The sequence below is a fragment of the Papilio machaon genome, chromosome 28 (assembly GCF_912999745.1).
Source record: "Papilio machaon chromosome 28, ilPapMach1.1, whole genome shotgun sequence".
Classification (NCBI taxonomy): Eukaryota; Metazoa; Arthropoda; class Insecta; order Lepidoptera; family Papilionidae; genus Papilio; species Papilio machaon.
The window spans coordinates 3,360,583-3,374,895 of NC_060013.1; the positions used below are offsets into that span (position 1 = coordinate 3,360,583).

Consider the following 14,313-nt stretch of genomic DNA (forward strand, 5'->3'; position numbering starts at 1 on the left):
CGTCAAATCCACTTCTCCTTCACCTCCATTCCCTTCATAATAATAAAAGGGTGGGAAGAGAAAGAGGACTAAAATCAGTCCTCCGGCACCACACTCATCAGACTACGCGGTATTGCTTCCACTTCATGCCTGTCTTCTATGTGGTTCTAATTCGTGCAAGATATTGTTGTTGGCGTCTACCACTGTTAAAAGGTAGCTAGTGAGCTATCATAATTTAGTTTGATTTACGTCCACCGGGTCAGATAATTTTGTCGGTGTATATTTCATTTATATTAGAGTATCGCGGTTTTAAAATTCACGAGCAAAACAGTTTCTGTAATCACACCAAAATATTTGATAGCGATTTAGGTATAGGCGGCAAATTACGAAACGTGTAGAAATAGTGGTTATAGCACGAATATTTTTGCCAATCGCCTTCGTATCGTCATCGTTAATTATTAAAAAAAAATAATATAAGATTTTTTAGTATACTTTACGCCCGATAGGCAGCGCTGCACATTTAATAGATACGGTGTCAATTGTCACAAATAAGTGTTAGTATTACGTTTGTTTAAGGTTAAAAATACTGGCCATATCTACTTGTAAACCTCTAGTCACGCTACTATAAAAATATAGCGATTTTTCCTTACCAGTTGACTAGTACAAGTTGCTTTGTTTACCTCGTTATGGTCAAGTAAGGACAATATAGATCACAGCATGACAAATGCCGATGTATTATTTGCCAGTGCTTTTAAACATTCATTCGAGGGGGCCGCATTAATCTTACTAATATTATAAATGCAAATGTTTAGATGGATGGATGGATGTTTGTTTGTATCTCTGAAACGACTCAATGAATCTTGATGAAATTTGGCATAGATGTAGAACATAGTCTGGAAGAACACATAGGCTTCTTTTTACGTTTTTTGAAATTTCGCGCGGACTGAGATGCGTGCGACAGCTAGTATACTACTAATAGTTAGTTTTCACTGCTCATAAACTTGGCGAGAACAGTATTGGTACTAACTACTAACAATATTCTTTAAAAAGGTTATTATCTAATTCCTAAAACTATGGTAATGCAATTTACAATCTACTTCTTAAAACTACGACGCTGCACTAAGGTGCAGAGTCCTAATCTAAAGCTGAGGGGCGAGCGTCCAACATAATTAAATATAATTTTTTTTTTTTTATGTACGCGGGCCGTAATTTGACAACCTCTGATACTGTATACGTTTAACACGTGCATGAGATGGAATGCCGGAGACGGATTTATTAACAACAGAACGGTGGCATTCCGAACGTAATACTGTGATATGAGTGTATTGTAGTATTCAAACTTTATGACCGCTCGTGGTTAGTTGCGAGCTTCGTCGGCCCACGGGTGAATAAAACACGTACGGATGTACCACATTTGTGCATTTTAAGCCCTTAGTACACAAAGAAACGTAAATCTTCGAAACCCGGCGATTTTAATCACTAAACGACTCACGCAATTCTGTCATAGATTCGTGCACAACGAGCATCGCCGATATTTCAATCTGTCGTCACCAAAGACAATCGCTCGCAAACTGTTTGTCAAGATGTCACTTTTCCACGATGATTCCTGAAAAAGTTACTACAGTTTTCAAGATGGCGTAGCAAATCTATACAGTTGACATGTAGTCGCTATGCCCGTACTCACCGTAAATACATCTCGCGCAACCATACAATATTAGTTTAGACGATTTACTTTGCCTTGTGTACGAAGGGATTTATATCTAATGTGTATTGGACGTATAGTACGAGCAGCCATAAAGTTTGTATAGTATTGTATAGTGCGATATCTGATAAGTTTCGATTGTGGATCTATTGGTCATAAGTTTACTATTAAAAACGTAACATATTGTATGTTAGTGTGCGACAAACCTTTAACACTTATTATAAATGCGAAAGTATAGATGGATGTTTGTTTGAAGGTACCTTCGGAACGACTCAAAGGATCTTGATGAAATTTAGCTCAGATGAAGAACATAGTTTGGAAGAAACACATACGATGAAAGGATGGGAAGGGGAAGTGGATTTGGCGGAAGAGGGGACGCATAGAATCAACAGAGAAGGGGACGAACAGAAAGAGGATATCTGTTCGTCCCCTTCTCTGTTGATTGACGGTAGGGAACGCATCTGCATTTGCGGATGTCTATGGGCAACGGTCGTCTCGCTATTGCGGCGAATCCAGGTGGCCGTTTGCTCGTTTGCCACCTAATGATATAAAAAAAAAGTTTTTTTAATTCCGCACAGAAGCGCTGACGACAGGTAGTTAAATGTAAAAATAGTACAGATGAGATAATTCCAGCTAAAGACGATCGAAAATCGTGAGTCGTAAGAATTTTTATGATCACCTTATATTAGCCGTAGGTATCTCGTATTTGTACAGTCTAGAACAGATGAGTATATGCACTAAAATTAAAACTGTTCATATCTATATTAACCATAAACTGTAATATCTTTGAAGTTGCCTTTATATTTTTTTCATACTGGATGGTAGCAAAAGATGCAGCAGACTCATGGTGTCACACAAATAGTAAACACTGCCCAATCTTAATACTTGAAATTATTTAATTTGAAATATGTGGTACATTAAAAGAAGAGAAGAGACTGTTCTTATTAGAGTTTGATGGAATTATTGATGTAAATATGTTAATACAGTCAAAATCTGTTATAACGACATCGAAGGGACTACTCATATTGAGTCGTAAAAACCGATAGTTGTAACAACCGGTGACAGGTATTAATAGGAAAGATATGTAATAACATTCAGCCAGGACCTTTGATTTTGGTCAATTTAACCGGTATGTTATTCTAAACGATGTCGCTATAAACGGTTTTGACTGTAGTTTTGTCAATAGTGTTCATCACAAAGTCTTAACACATTTTGGCTGCCATTTTGATGGTTGCAGTTAAAACAAAATGTGGTAATTAAAAAAAATATAAGAGTGTTGAAATATTGAATAAGAAAATTTCAGATAAATATTTATAATCATCTTTAAAATCAAATCACCTAATAATAAAAGATACATCTCAATTCAAATTAGTAAACAGAGATCATACATTTTCTTAGAAAATCAACGGCAACAAAATCTTACTAAAATTATAAACTAGCTTTTACCCGCGACTACATCCGCGTGGATTAAAAAAAATGCACACAAGATAAAAAAGTTCCTATGTCTGTCTCCTAGTTTCCCTATAAATTTTCAGCTAAATCAGTTTGACCGATCTTGAGTTATAAATAGTGTAACTAACACGACTTTCTTTTATACATACATAGATATAGATACGAAAGTTTAGATGGATGGATGTTTGTTAGATGGTATCTCCAAAACGGCAGAACGGATCACATTGAAATTTGGCATAAATATAGAACACAGTCTAGAAGAACACATAAGCTACTAATTAAGTTTAGTAATTCCGCGCGGACGGAGTCGCGGTCTGGAGCTAGTTAATAATACATTCACATGATCTCAAGCCAACATAAGTTATCTTTTGTGATCTCTTATCACTTTGGTGATAACAGTGAAAACTGTAACGCTGTTATATCTATAACATATCTTGTACTGGATTAATATAGAACATACAAAGCATATTTCCAGTTTTAAAAGGGATACAGTAACCGACAGATTCCTGCCTCGGGTAGTAAAGTGCTGAGGATTCCGGTGCATTCCTAAGAGATCCCGGAACCTTCTCCGATTGCACTCAAGGCTGGCCAGCGAGGGGGTTTTAGTGGGTTAAATCCCACATAATTACATACATAATGTTATAAACATATTGTTTTTTATAATTACATGCGAACGTAGTCGCAGACGACAGCTAGTAGAAATATAAATTGATTAGATAAATTTAAAATTTATCCATTCCGAACTTAAATGTATTCATAACATTTAAAAGATGACTTGGATCCAAATAACAAATTCTTGTTATCTAAATGTCAATTTTATTTTTATTATTTATCAAAGTTGCAAAAAAACATGTTTACATGTAAATGTGTATTTATGTTAAGTGCATGTTAACTAAACTAAAAGGTAGCTTTTAACATTAAAAAGTAAAAATCATCAATTTTTACTTTGGCCCTTATATATAGGACCCATCGACATAGATACAACAAGCAAAAATAGCAAAAGCTAATTAATAATCTAATATATAAAATTTTCGTGTCACAGTTTTCGTCACCGTACTCCTCCGAAACGGCTTGACCAATTTTGATGAAATTTTTTGTGCTTATCCGGTATCTATGAGAATCGGCCAACATCTGTTTTTCATACCCCCCCCCATTTTTTAAATGCGCGCGGGCGGTGTCGCCGGCGACAGCTATACACAATAAATGTTTCAATTACAGTCAAACATGGATTGGCGAGAATCTAAGGGACTGCAATATTTTTCTAGCTTTTAGAGGTTTCTCTCTATTGAGGTTGTCAGTAAGAACTAAACAATGACTCTTATCTAGGTTCATCTATTATCTTGCTTGAAATTAATTTATCTAGTTTTGGTAGCCATCACTGTCTCAATAAATAATTATTTGGTTGGACCATTGGACCATTTGGTCCAACTTTAATTATATTTAATATGAAATATAATTATAGTTTATTGAATTAACACTCAATTTTACACATAACTTACACTTTACAAGTATAGTAAAAAGTTACAATAATATTTTTGCAAACATTTGTTGTAACCATTCCAAATAAGCTCTAAGCTTGTGCTAGGACATGATTTACTACAATAGTTCAATGACCGAATCCAAACTAACCACCAAAAGATCGGTGATCCGAATTCATGACCATTAGGCTATTGTTGCTTGGTTTCATATTATGTGAGTGTGGTCCCATTTACAAATTTAAATTATTATTGTAAATTAAAAGATATGTTACTAAGAAACTGGCATGTGGCATTTTTGCATACCAAACAGCTCAAGGCCAGCGGTTCTAGTTACTCCAACTTAGGGTGAGCCCGAGGATCTTGGTGGCATTGTATTAAGCAAGTGATAAGATTTAGATATTTATCTAGAATGGATATTGTTAGGATTTTTATCTTTTCTTTTTACAATATTACTTGGCTTTATTCAAGTTCATCAAGTTTTTTTCTCTTTTATTCAAAGAGATTCACATATGCAAATTTTCAGAATATTTTTTATGTAGTACAAGAAAACTATAACAATGCTAGTAAAATATAATATTTAATCTTGTAATTTTTACTGCCTTTACATAATTCATATTGTCATTTAATATAAAAAAAATATTAGAGCATAAATGTAAGTAAAAAAGAAATTAATCTTAACTTCACAACATGTCATTTGAACAAACAATAAAGGTGTCAATTAAAAAACTTGTTACATGTTCATGTATGGATCTTACCTAATAACAAATATTTCTAAACAAGTCTATATGGAATGTGACAAAACAGGGCATATCGTTAATTGAATAATAAGTACCAATAGAGCGATAATTACTCATATACTTTTAGCGATTCGCGCCTATTCCGTAATCAAACTTTTTAAAACTAAAAACACCAAGACAACGTGATTCTGCCAACGTTCAAGGCATAAACAAAATTGCTTTTTTCAAAGGTATTTGAGTCTACTAGCCATTATCAACATTCAAAGCACATACACCGCGATCCAAAAGTGAAAACTCATACAAACATCAAACGGAGTGGAGAAATTGCGAACCCGAGCCGCGCCTGTCTCTAATTCAATTAGCCGTGCGGTCGGCGGACGATTAAATATTTGCGGTATACGACGACACGTATGTACCAAAGCATACAAACTCGACGACACCGAAACGTGAATGAGGAAACCATATGAAAAGTGAAGATTTCATCCGGCCTCGCCTAGTCGCGTCCTCCACAAAAAAACCTGTTATAACGATTCACCTACTGATCTACAGAACTATTTCCGGATAGTGCCGTATTCATTGGGATATTAAGAAAAAATATCAAGTGTTTGGAGCTTAGGTATATCTAAGATAATTTTTATAAAGTTACCAATTATCTGTCTCGAATATTTGATGGGTGAAAGGAGACATAGGTACCTTAGCGGAAACTTGTGTTCAGCGACGATGTCACTTTAATAACTTTCTTGAACAAATATAAACACTTTAGCACTAAGTAAAAGTCCACAAACAGTTTATATCACTGATATAATGTCGTTATCACGATTATTATTACAAGTCTCGAATATGTGCGGCGGATATATGCACTATCCCATGAAAGACGCCATTTTGATTTCGTCAACTAACGGCTAAAGACAATGCAGAGTATTTTTGTTTACCTAGTTAGAAAAAAGTCAAATCTATATTTTGGATTTCATTTAATTTCTGTCTAGCTTAAAGTGAGAATTAGAAATAAATTAACTGAAAAGTACTACATTTCAAATGCTTTGGACCGTCGTAAGTAATTTTAATTTCAAACCAAAATAATGAAGCTTTACAGAAAATATTTATTATTTTTTAAATTAAAAATAAGACTTCAATATTACTTAAATAAAATGTGGTTCCAGTTTAGAGAATTAAAAAATTTAACTAAATCTTTTAAATTACCAAAAGTTTGTTCTGTCTATGGTTTTTTGATAAACAAGAATAAGGGCAACGAATGGCAACATTTCGAATCAATTGTCAAAAGTATCTTGAAAGCAGCTGTACATGTATCGTACGTGTTTTCATTTGATTGTTATTTTATCAAAAATGGTAGTGATCCGGTGTTGACAATAATCATAGATGTGATAAACGAAACATGTCCAGCCGGCGTTCGTTGCTCGGTTCGGCTTTGGATGCTTTACCAGCACCAACGGACCCACTTCGGGAGTTGTTCGAAGCTTGCAAGACAGGGGACGCAAGTCGAGTGAAAAAGTTGATTACACCACAAACTGTGAACGCTAGAGACACAGCTGGTCGTAAATCAACGCCGCTACACTTCGCTGCAGGTATTGTTTTTAATTTAAAAATATTTAACCATTGTTTATGTCAATGTAAATTGGTGAAAATAATGAAAAAGTGAAAGGTGTTAATATTTTTTTTGAGAATTGCATAATTGGTCACGGTGAGTGAATACGACTGGATCGATTTATCTGTTTTTAATTACTGTTAGATGATTTGGTTCAATTTTTTTTACTCATTGTCATATTTCATGCTTTGTTAACAGAATTCCAATACAATTCTTATTGTTGTTTAGCATTGATTAACAATGTTGTCAATGTAGAAAATAATAATGTAACTATGGATTTTCACTGGTGAAATATACAAAATTAAATCATCACTCTCACTGTTTCTGAATAATCTGAGACACAGCAATGAAAATCCACAGTAAACTATAGCAATGTCTTTTGAAGTTAGCAATGAAATTACCTGTGTAAATACTGAAATTCTTTTGTCTTGACACAGCTTCAGTAGTCAGAAACCTCTATACACTAGCGAGAAATTCATTTAAGAGAAATACCTCTATAAGCAAGAAAAATATTGCATTTCCTTGGACTCTCACTTATCCTGTCGCCTGTACAGTGTAATTAATACATATAGAGTACTAATAAGTACAGTCACCTAACATCGCAGTATATAAGTTATAGAAATATCTAACAAAAGTTATAAAAATTAATAAAAAACACTTAAGTTGATGATAAATAGTAGAACAAGGTTGATTTCACATTTTAAAGTAATTGAAATTTACTGTAAACAATGAACATAATATTTTAAGCACACATTTTTAAAAATTAATAATTTATAACAAGATGATCTGGTCGAGGTTGTGGGTTGCACATGACCAATCATTGTGACGATTTTTATATAAATAAGCAATTTAGGGGATAAGGGGGGATTATACTTAGGCTGAAAAGATAGATAGATAGAATAATTTTAGCCTAAATATGTTTAAAAAAAACAACATTAAAAACACAAAATACACATTTCATTTTCTTTATCAACAATAGAGACGACATTGTGGTTTAATATAAATGGGCAATATTTTGGGCTTTCATAGACATTATCATCATATATATATTTGAGTGACGTAAGCTAATTCTTTGCACAATAAAGTCTTAGCCATCAATGTGTAACTTTCCAGGTTACGGGCGCAGGGAAGTAGTGGAACTACTAATCGCAGGTGGCGCGGCACTACAGGCTAGAGATGAAGGGGGACTGCAGCCATTACATAATGCCTGCTCCTTTGGACATGCGGATGTTGTCAGAGCTCTGCTGACGGCCGGAGCGCCCCCTGCGGCGAGGGATAACTGGGGCTACACCCCATTGCATGAGGCGGCTGCTAAAGGAAAAGTGGATGTTTGTATAGGTTAGTGTTAATGTTAGTTTCAGTTACAGTCAATCTGTGTAAGAGTATAAATTTTGATGTATAGATCTATAAGGATATCTGACTAGGTGTTCAAAAGTCAAACTAAATTAGAAAATCTCAGTAGCGCCACCCTAGTCAATGTCAAAAAGGTATCACAAGTTTTTTGTTATACTCTGATTGTCTTGTTTTTTTTTAAATGGCATTTCCTATGTTCAAATAGGTTTTGGAACGAAGTTCCTTATCGCGCGTTGTGAAAGGGGGCTAGACGGAAAAAATTCTTACGAAAAGTTGTCACGACACTTTTTGCTATAGTAAGTATGTTAACGACGAATGAGCGCTACTTCACCATGGCAACGACGTGACAATATATAACGAAAATTCATAGAAATAAAATGTACTTCTTGTGAAGACTTAAGTTTTTTATTCATAGAATAAACATTGGTTCCTTCACTAATTAATCGAAAGGAACTTCGTTCCATCCGGGTGTCCCTTGACACCTCTCAAGTTTTATTTTATTTATTTTTTGACAGCCCCAAACACTAGTAGCGCTTCTCTCATCAGGCCAGATATCCTTGTTTGACTATATTTTATAAAAGATAACTTCTTTTTTAAATTATTTCTATTTATGCAACCAACAGAAAATAAAAAAAAATTATATATGTCACAAGAGACAATCTTACCCAGCTTATGTTAAAGTTACCTAAATTATTGTTTATTGTTGTTAAAATAAAATGTTATTAAGATTGGTTCAGTGGAGTTACTCGACAGCAGATTTATTTGCTTTTATTTGTAGCACAATAAGGCATTGATAGTATACAAAATTATAGAATCCAAGACTTAGGTTTGGGATGGGTAATTGTACCTTTGGTACATAAAAATTCATTAAAATACTAGCTGTCGCCTGCGACTCCGTCCGCGCGCAGTTAAAAAAAAAATGAAAAATAGATGTTGTCCGATTCTCAGACCTACTGAATATGCTCACAAAATTTCATGAGAATCGGTCAAGCCGTTTCGGAGGAGTTCGGGAACGAAAACTGTGACACGAGAATTTTATATATTAGATGGTTAGTTAAGCAAATATTTATAACATTTTCAGCGCTCCTTCAACATGGAGCTGACCCAAACATACGGAATACAGAAGGAAAAACCCCATTAGATCTCGCAGATGCAGCTACAAGACCAGTACTTACAGGTAAGTACAGTTTTATGGTTGCTAAGGCAGATCCTAAGTGTAAATTTTACAACTTTAATATGGATATTAGTATTAGTAATTTAGTAACTTTTAAGCATAAGAATGTAGTAAATTCAGAAATGACTGATACAAAAGAACAGATAGTAGCTTTAGTAACTTTTATGATCTAATAGCTGTCGCCCGCGACTCCATCTGCGCGGAATTAAAAGAAAATCTTAATAAGTTGCCCATGTGTTCTTCCAAATTATGTTCTCCATCTGCGCGGAATTAAAAGAAAATCTTAATAAGTTGCCCATGTGTTCTTTCAAATTATGTTCTACATCTGCGCGGAATTAAAAGAAAATCTTAATAAGTTGCCCATGTGTTCTTCCAAATTATGTTCTCCATCTGCGCGGAATTAAAAGAAAATCTTAATAAGTTGCCCATGTGTTCTTCCAAATTATGTTCTCCATCTGCGCGGAATTAAAAGAAAATCTTAATAAGTTGCCCATGTGTTCTTCCAGATTATGTTCTACATCTGTGCCAAATTTCATCAAGATCCGTTGAGCCATTCCAGAGATACCTTCAAATAAACATCCATCCATCCACCTAAACATTAGCATTTATAATATTAGTAAATGTAGTAACTTTTATGATTCATTAGTAACTATTGTGATTCATTAGTAACTTTTGTGATTCATTAGTAACTTTTATGATTCCTTAGTAACATAATAACTTTCAGGCGAGTATTGTGCTGCGGATGTACTAGAGGCGGCGCGAGCGGGCGCCGATGAGCGTCTCGCGGCGCTACTGACTCCACTTAACGTTAACGTACACGCTGGTGACGGACGTCGCTCAACACCTCTGCATCTCGCCGCTGGATACAACCGCGCTCGTGCTGTAAGATTACTGCTGCAAAGAGGGGCTGATGTTCATGCTAAGGATAAAGGGTATGTTGGACTAACATGGTATTATATGAAACTACATTTAAAAAAAAAAACATTTTTTTCTAAAATTTAAGACTTTTAATGGCTGGTAACATTTTGTGACGTCATCATCATCATCATCAGCTCACTATACGTCCCCACCGAGGGGCTCGGAGCCTACCCCAAGTTAGGGGTGACTAGGCCATAGTCAACCACGCTGGCCAAGTGCGGGTTGGTTGACTTCACACATATCATTGAATTTCTTCTCAGATATGTGCAGGTTGCATCACGATGTTTTCCTTCACCGTAAGAACGCCGGATAAATGTACATATGTAAATCGAAAATCGAAAAACACATTGGTACATGGCGGGATTCGAACCCTGGACCTGCAGATTGCAAGTCAAGTGCTTAACCCCTGAGCCACCGACGCTCAACGACGTCATACTATGTCATAATTTCAAATTAACCGCGCGATGTCAATTCGTACAATCGCTGATATGTTATAATTTAAATTAAATTGAAAGTAAATTTATATTTCTACTAGCTGTAGCCTGCGACTCTGTTCGCGCAGAATTAAAAAAAAAAACTATAAGTAGCCTATGTGTTCTTTCAGACTATAGTCTATATCTGTGCCGTTCCGGAGATACCTTCAAACAAACATCCATCCATCTAAACATTCGCATTTATAATATCAGTAAGATTCTGGGCAATATATGATGGGGTTGTGCTGCGACGACTGCTATATAACATATGCTTATTAACAGTGGTAGATCTCGCAACAACAATATTTGTTGTGTGCACGAATTGTCCTCGCTCAGTGAAATACCACAACCACACAGAAGACTGACGTCAAGTGGAAGTAATTCCAAGTACAGTTTGATTAGTGTGGTGCTGGAGGACTAATTTTAGTCCTCTTTCTCTTCCCAACCTTTTTCTATAAGGGAAGGATGGGAAGGGGAGGTGAATTTGATGAAGGAGGAGATGCATAGGACGGTTAAATATTCTCTTTTTGAGCGTCTCCTCCTTCATCGATTGAGTGTAGGCAACGCATCTACAACTGCCAATGTCTATGAGCAGCGGTTGCTTCGCCATTTCGGCGAATTCATGTGGCCGCTTGCTCGATATCCACCTTGTAATATATAAAAAAAATAAGTAGGTAAAAAAAAAAAAATTATGTGTTCATATCTGAAATTTTGTATGCAATCCAACCTGGATTAGGGAGAAACCTAGCCAGAAAAATATTGCTCTCTTTCTGATTCTCGCTTATACAAGTACGTCTCGTATGTAAATGTTTTTGACCTTAAAAAATATCTTGTAGAGGTCTGGTACCACTACACAATGCGTGTTCGTATGGTCACTACGAGGTGACAGAGCTCCTTGTACGAGCCGGTGCTGATGTTAACGCGACTGATTTATGGGCCTTCACACCACTACATGAAGCTGCCAGTAAAGCTAGGCTTGAGGTGAGACAATATTCTAGAAGTTTAGTTTATAGAGTAGAAGGTGTGAACTGTTTTTTTTACTAATGTCTCATTTTAAATGATTTATTAATTGATGGCCTAGTTATTAGGAAAGTATGGGAAAGGAAGTGGATTAAACGGAAGAGGGGATGCATAAAAGGGGAAATATCTTCTTTCTGTGTGTCCCCTTCTCCATTGACTAAAGGTAGGCAACGCATCTGCATTTGTGGATGTCTATGGGCAGCAGTCGCTTCGCTATTTCGGCGAATTCAGGTGGTCATAAAAAATATTTGAGACATTATAGATGTAGGGTTTCATATAAGTTTGATGTCCAATTAAGAGTAGTTTTCCAAATTACATTTTTCATTGTAAATTATAATACTGTGGGAATTTACCCCAACAAATGTCTAAGAAGGTCTTTTCGCTTTTTGTGCGCTAGCTGTCAACCGCGGCTCCGTCCGCGAGCAACTAAAAAAAAAAGATAGTAGCCGTTTCTCAGATCTATTGAATATTTATATAAAATTTCATGTAAATCGTTCAAGTCGTTTCAGAGGAATATGGTAACAAACATTTTGACAGGAGAATTTTATATATATATAAGATATATGTATGTATCCAGGTATGTTCACTATTGTTGAGTGAGGGGGCGGACCCCACTCTGCTCAATTGCCACGGGAAATCCGCATTAGATGTCGCCCCCACTAGAGAACTGCAGGAGAGATTGGCCTGTGAGTATAACAATGTATCTACACAAGTCTAATTTTACTCCACGTTCCCTTCCCACCATTATTTTAAAAGTAAATGGTGGGAAGGGAAAGTGAATTTTGGTAGAAGAGAGAACGTATAGTTCGTTTCACTATTTCATATAAATTTCGATATAAAAAATACATGCAAACATTCCCATTTATAATATTACTAGCTGTCACCTCCGTCTTCGTCTGCGCGTAATTAGAAAAAAACTTGATAAGTAGGTTATGTGTTCTTCCAGATTATGTTCTATATCTGTGCCAAATTTTATCAAGTTCTTTTGAGCCGTTCCGGAGATACATTCAAACAAACATACATCTAAACTTTTTCATTTATAATATTAGTAAGAAGTACGAATGTTAATTTTTTTATTAGTTTTTGTATCTAGATAAAGTTTTTTTTTGCAGTTGAATATCGAGGACATTGTCTGTTGGAAGCGTGTCGTTTGTCGGAGCCGGCGAGAGTTAAAAAGCAGTTAACTACGTCTACACAAATACAGGTTTTTTAATATTTTTTTGTTCTAGAAAGTTTTTTGTTCGAAGTTTTCAGCTATAATTATTTAGTTTCTGACTACATATTCTTTTTTAACAGATACATATTTAATTTTGATTTCATTCATAAAACAGGGAGATAATATTGTCTGATGTGATTTTAACATTTCAACTTTTGAAATATTTAAGAGTGTCTCATTAGTTATTGTTTCTGCATCATTTCAATGCTTAAAAATGTTAAAACGACTGTCACTTTTAAAGTGGAATACCGACAAATTCCCTGATAGTACATAATCATCATCAACCTGCCCTTATCCCTATTTTAGGGTCGGCACAGTATGTACTCCTCCATACATCTCTATCAGACATCATATCTGAATTTACCTCCTTCTTACGCATATCCTCTTTCACACAATCCTTCCATTCTTTCTTTGGTCTTCCTCTACCTTTTTCGCCATCTTCATTCAATCTCATTACTTTTTAGTTTATATGATCATCATCCCTCTACATAACATGTCCAAACCACGCTAACCTTCTGCTCCTCAATTTCTAGATAACTGGCGCTAATTTCAAACTTCCTCTGATATACATATTCTTAACTTTATCTTTTCTTGTTACACCACACATACATCTTAGCATACACATCTCAGTTACATGCAATCTTTTTGCATCCTAAACCTTGGTGGTCCAACATTCAGATCCGTACAATAAGACAGGTCTTACGATGGACTTGTAGATCTGTACCTTAAGCTTGAGTGGCATTCTTGGATCAAAAGTCACACCAGTGACATGTACATTTGAAACATTTATGCCTGTTTTTAGCCGACTTCAAAAAGAAGGAGGTTATCAATTCGACTGTATTTTTTTTATGTGTGTTACCGCGAAGCTCCGCCCCTGGTGGTCCGATTTTGATAAAAATTATTTTAATCGAAAGGAAGTGCGTGCAGATGGGTCCCATTTTTTTTTTTAAATAACTAGAAGACTAGTAGATTTTTTATTTAGCTTCAAAACTTGTTGCGAAAATTAGGGACATTTTTGCTTTACGCGCTTACGTAGGCTAAACCATAGGACTTATTTAAAAATGATGTATGGACGAATTGTAGCTCTTTAAATATGCTAAATAAAAGTCTGCGATAGCATATATCTATCTTTTATAGTTTTCTCACAATAACTATTTTTTCTTTAGAAACATCAATTAAATTCATGCCCTATTTCCGACGCTATTATT

At 35.3% G+C, this 14,313-nt stretch overlaps 2 protein-coding genes across 2 annotated transcripts in view; one reads left to right on the forward strand and one right to left on the reverse strand.

Moving 5' to 3' along the window:
* The window catches only part of LOC106709645 (serine/threonine-protein kinase 10), a 42,913-nt gene extending 36,676 nt beyond the window's left edge, over window positions 1-6,237 (reverse strand). Inside the window, exon 1 of the mRNA XM_045684879.1 lies at window positions 6,042-6,237. The gene's annotated coding sequence lies outside the window, so the exon portion shown is untranslated. The remainder of the gene's footprint in view (window positions 1-6,041) is intronic.
* Window positions 6,238-6,635: 398 nt separating this feature from the next.
* The window catches only part of LOC106709646 (poly [ADP-ribose] polymerase tankyrase), a 49,686-nt gene continuing 42,008 nt past the window's right edge, over window positions 6,636-14,313 (forward strand). Inside the window, exons 1-7 of the mRNA XM_045684880.1 lie at window positions 6,636-6,931; window positions 8,065-8,289; window positions 9,386-9,481; window positions 10,203-10,410; window positions 11,706-11,850; window positions 12,467-12,575; window positions 13,002-13,093. Of these exons, the coding sequence (XP_045540836.1) occupies window positions 6,742-6,931; window positions 8,065-8,289; window positions 9,386-9,481; window positions 10,203-10,410; window positions 11,706-11,850; window positions 12,467-12,575; window positions 13,002-13,093 (1,065 nt within the window). The 5' untranslated portion in view covers window positions 6,636-6,741. The remainder of the gene's footprint in view (window positions 6,932-8,064; window positions 8,290-9,385; window positions 9,482-10,202; window positions 10,411-11,705; window positions 11,851-12,466; window positions 12,576-13,001; window positions 13,094-14,313) is intronic.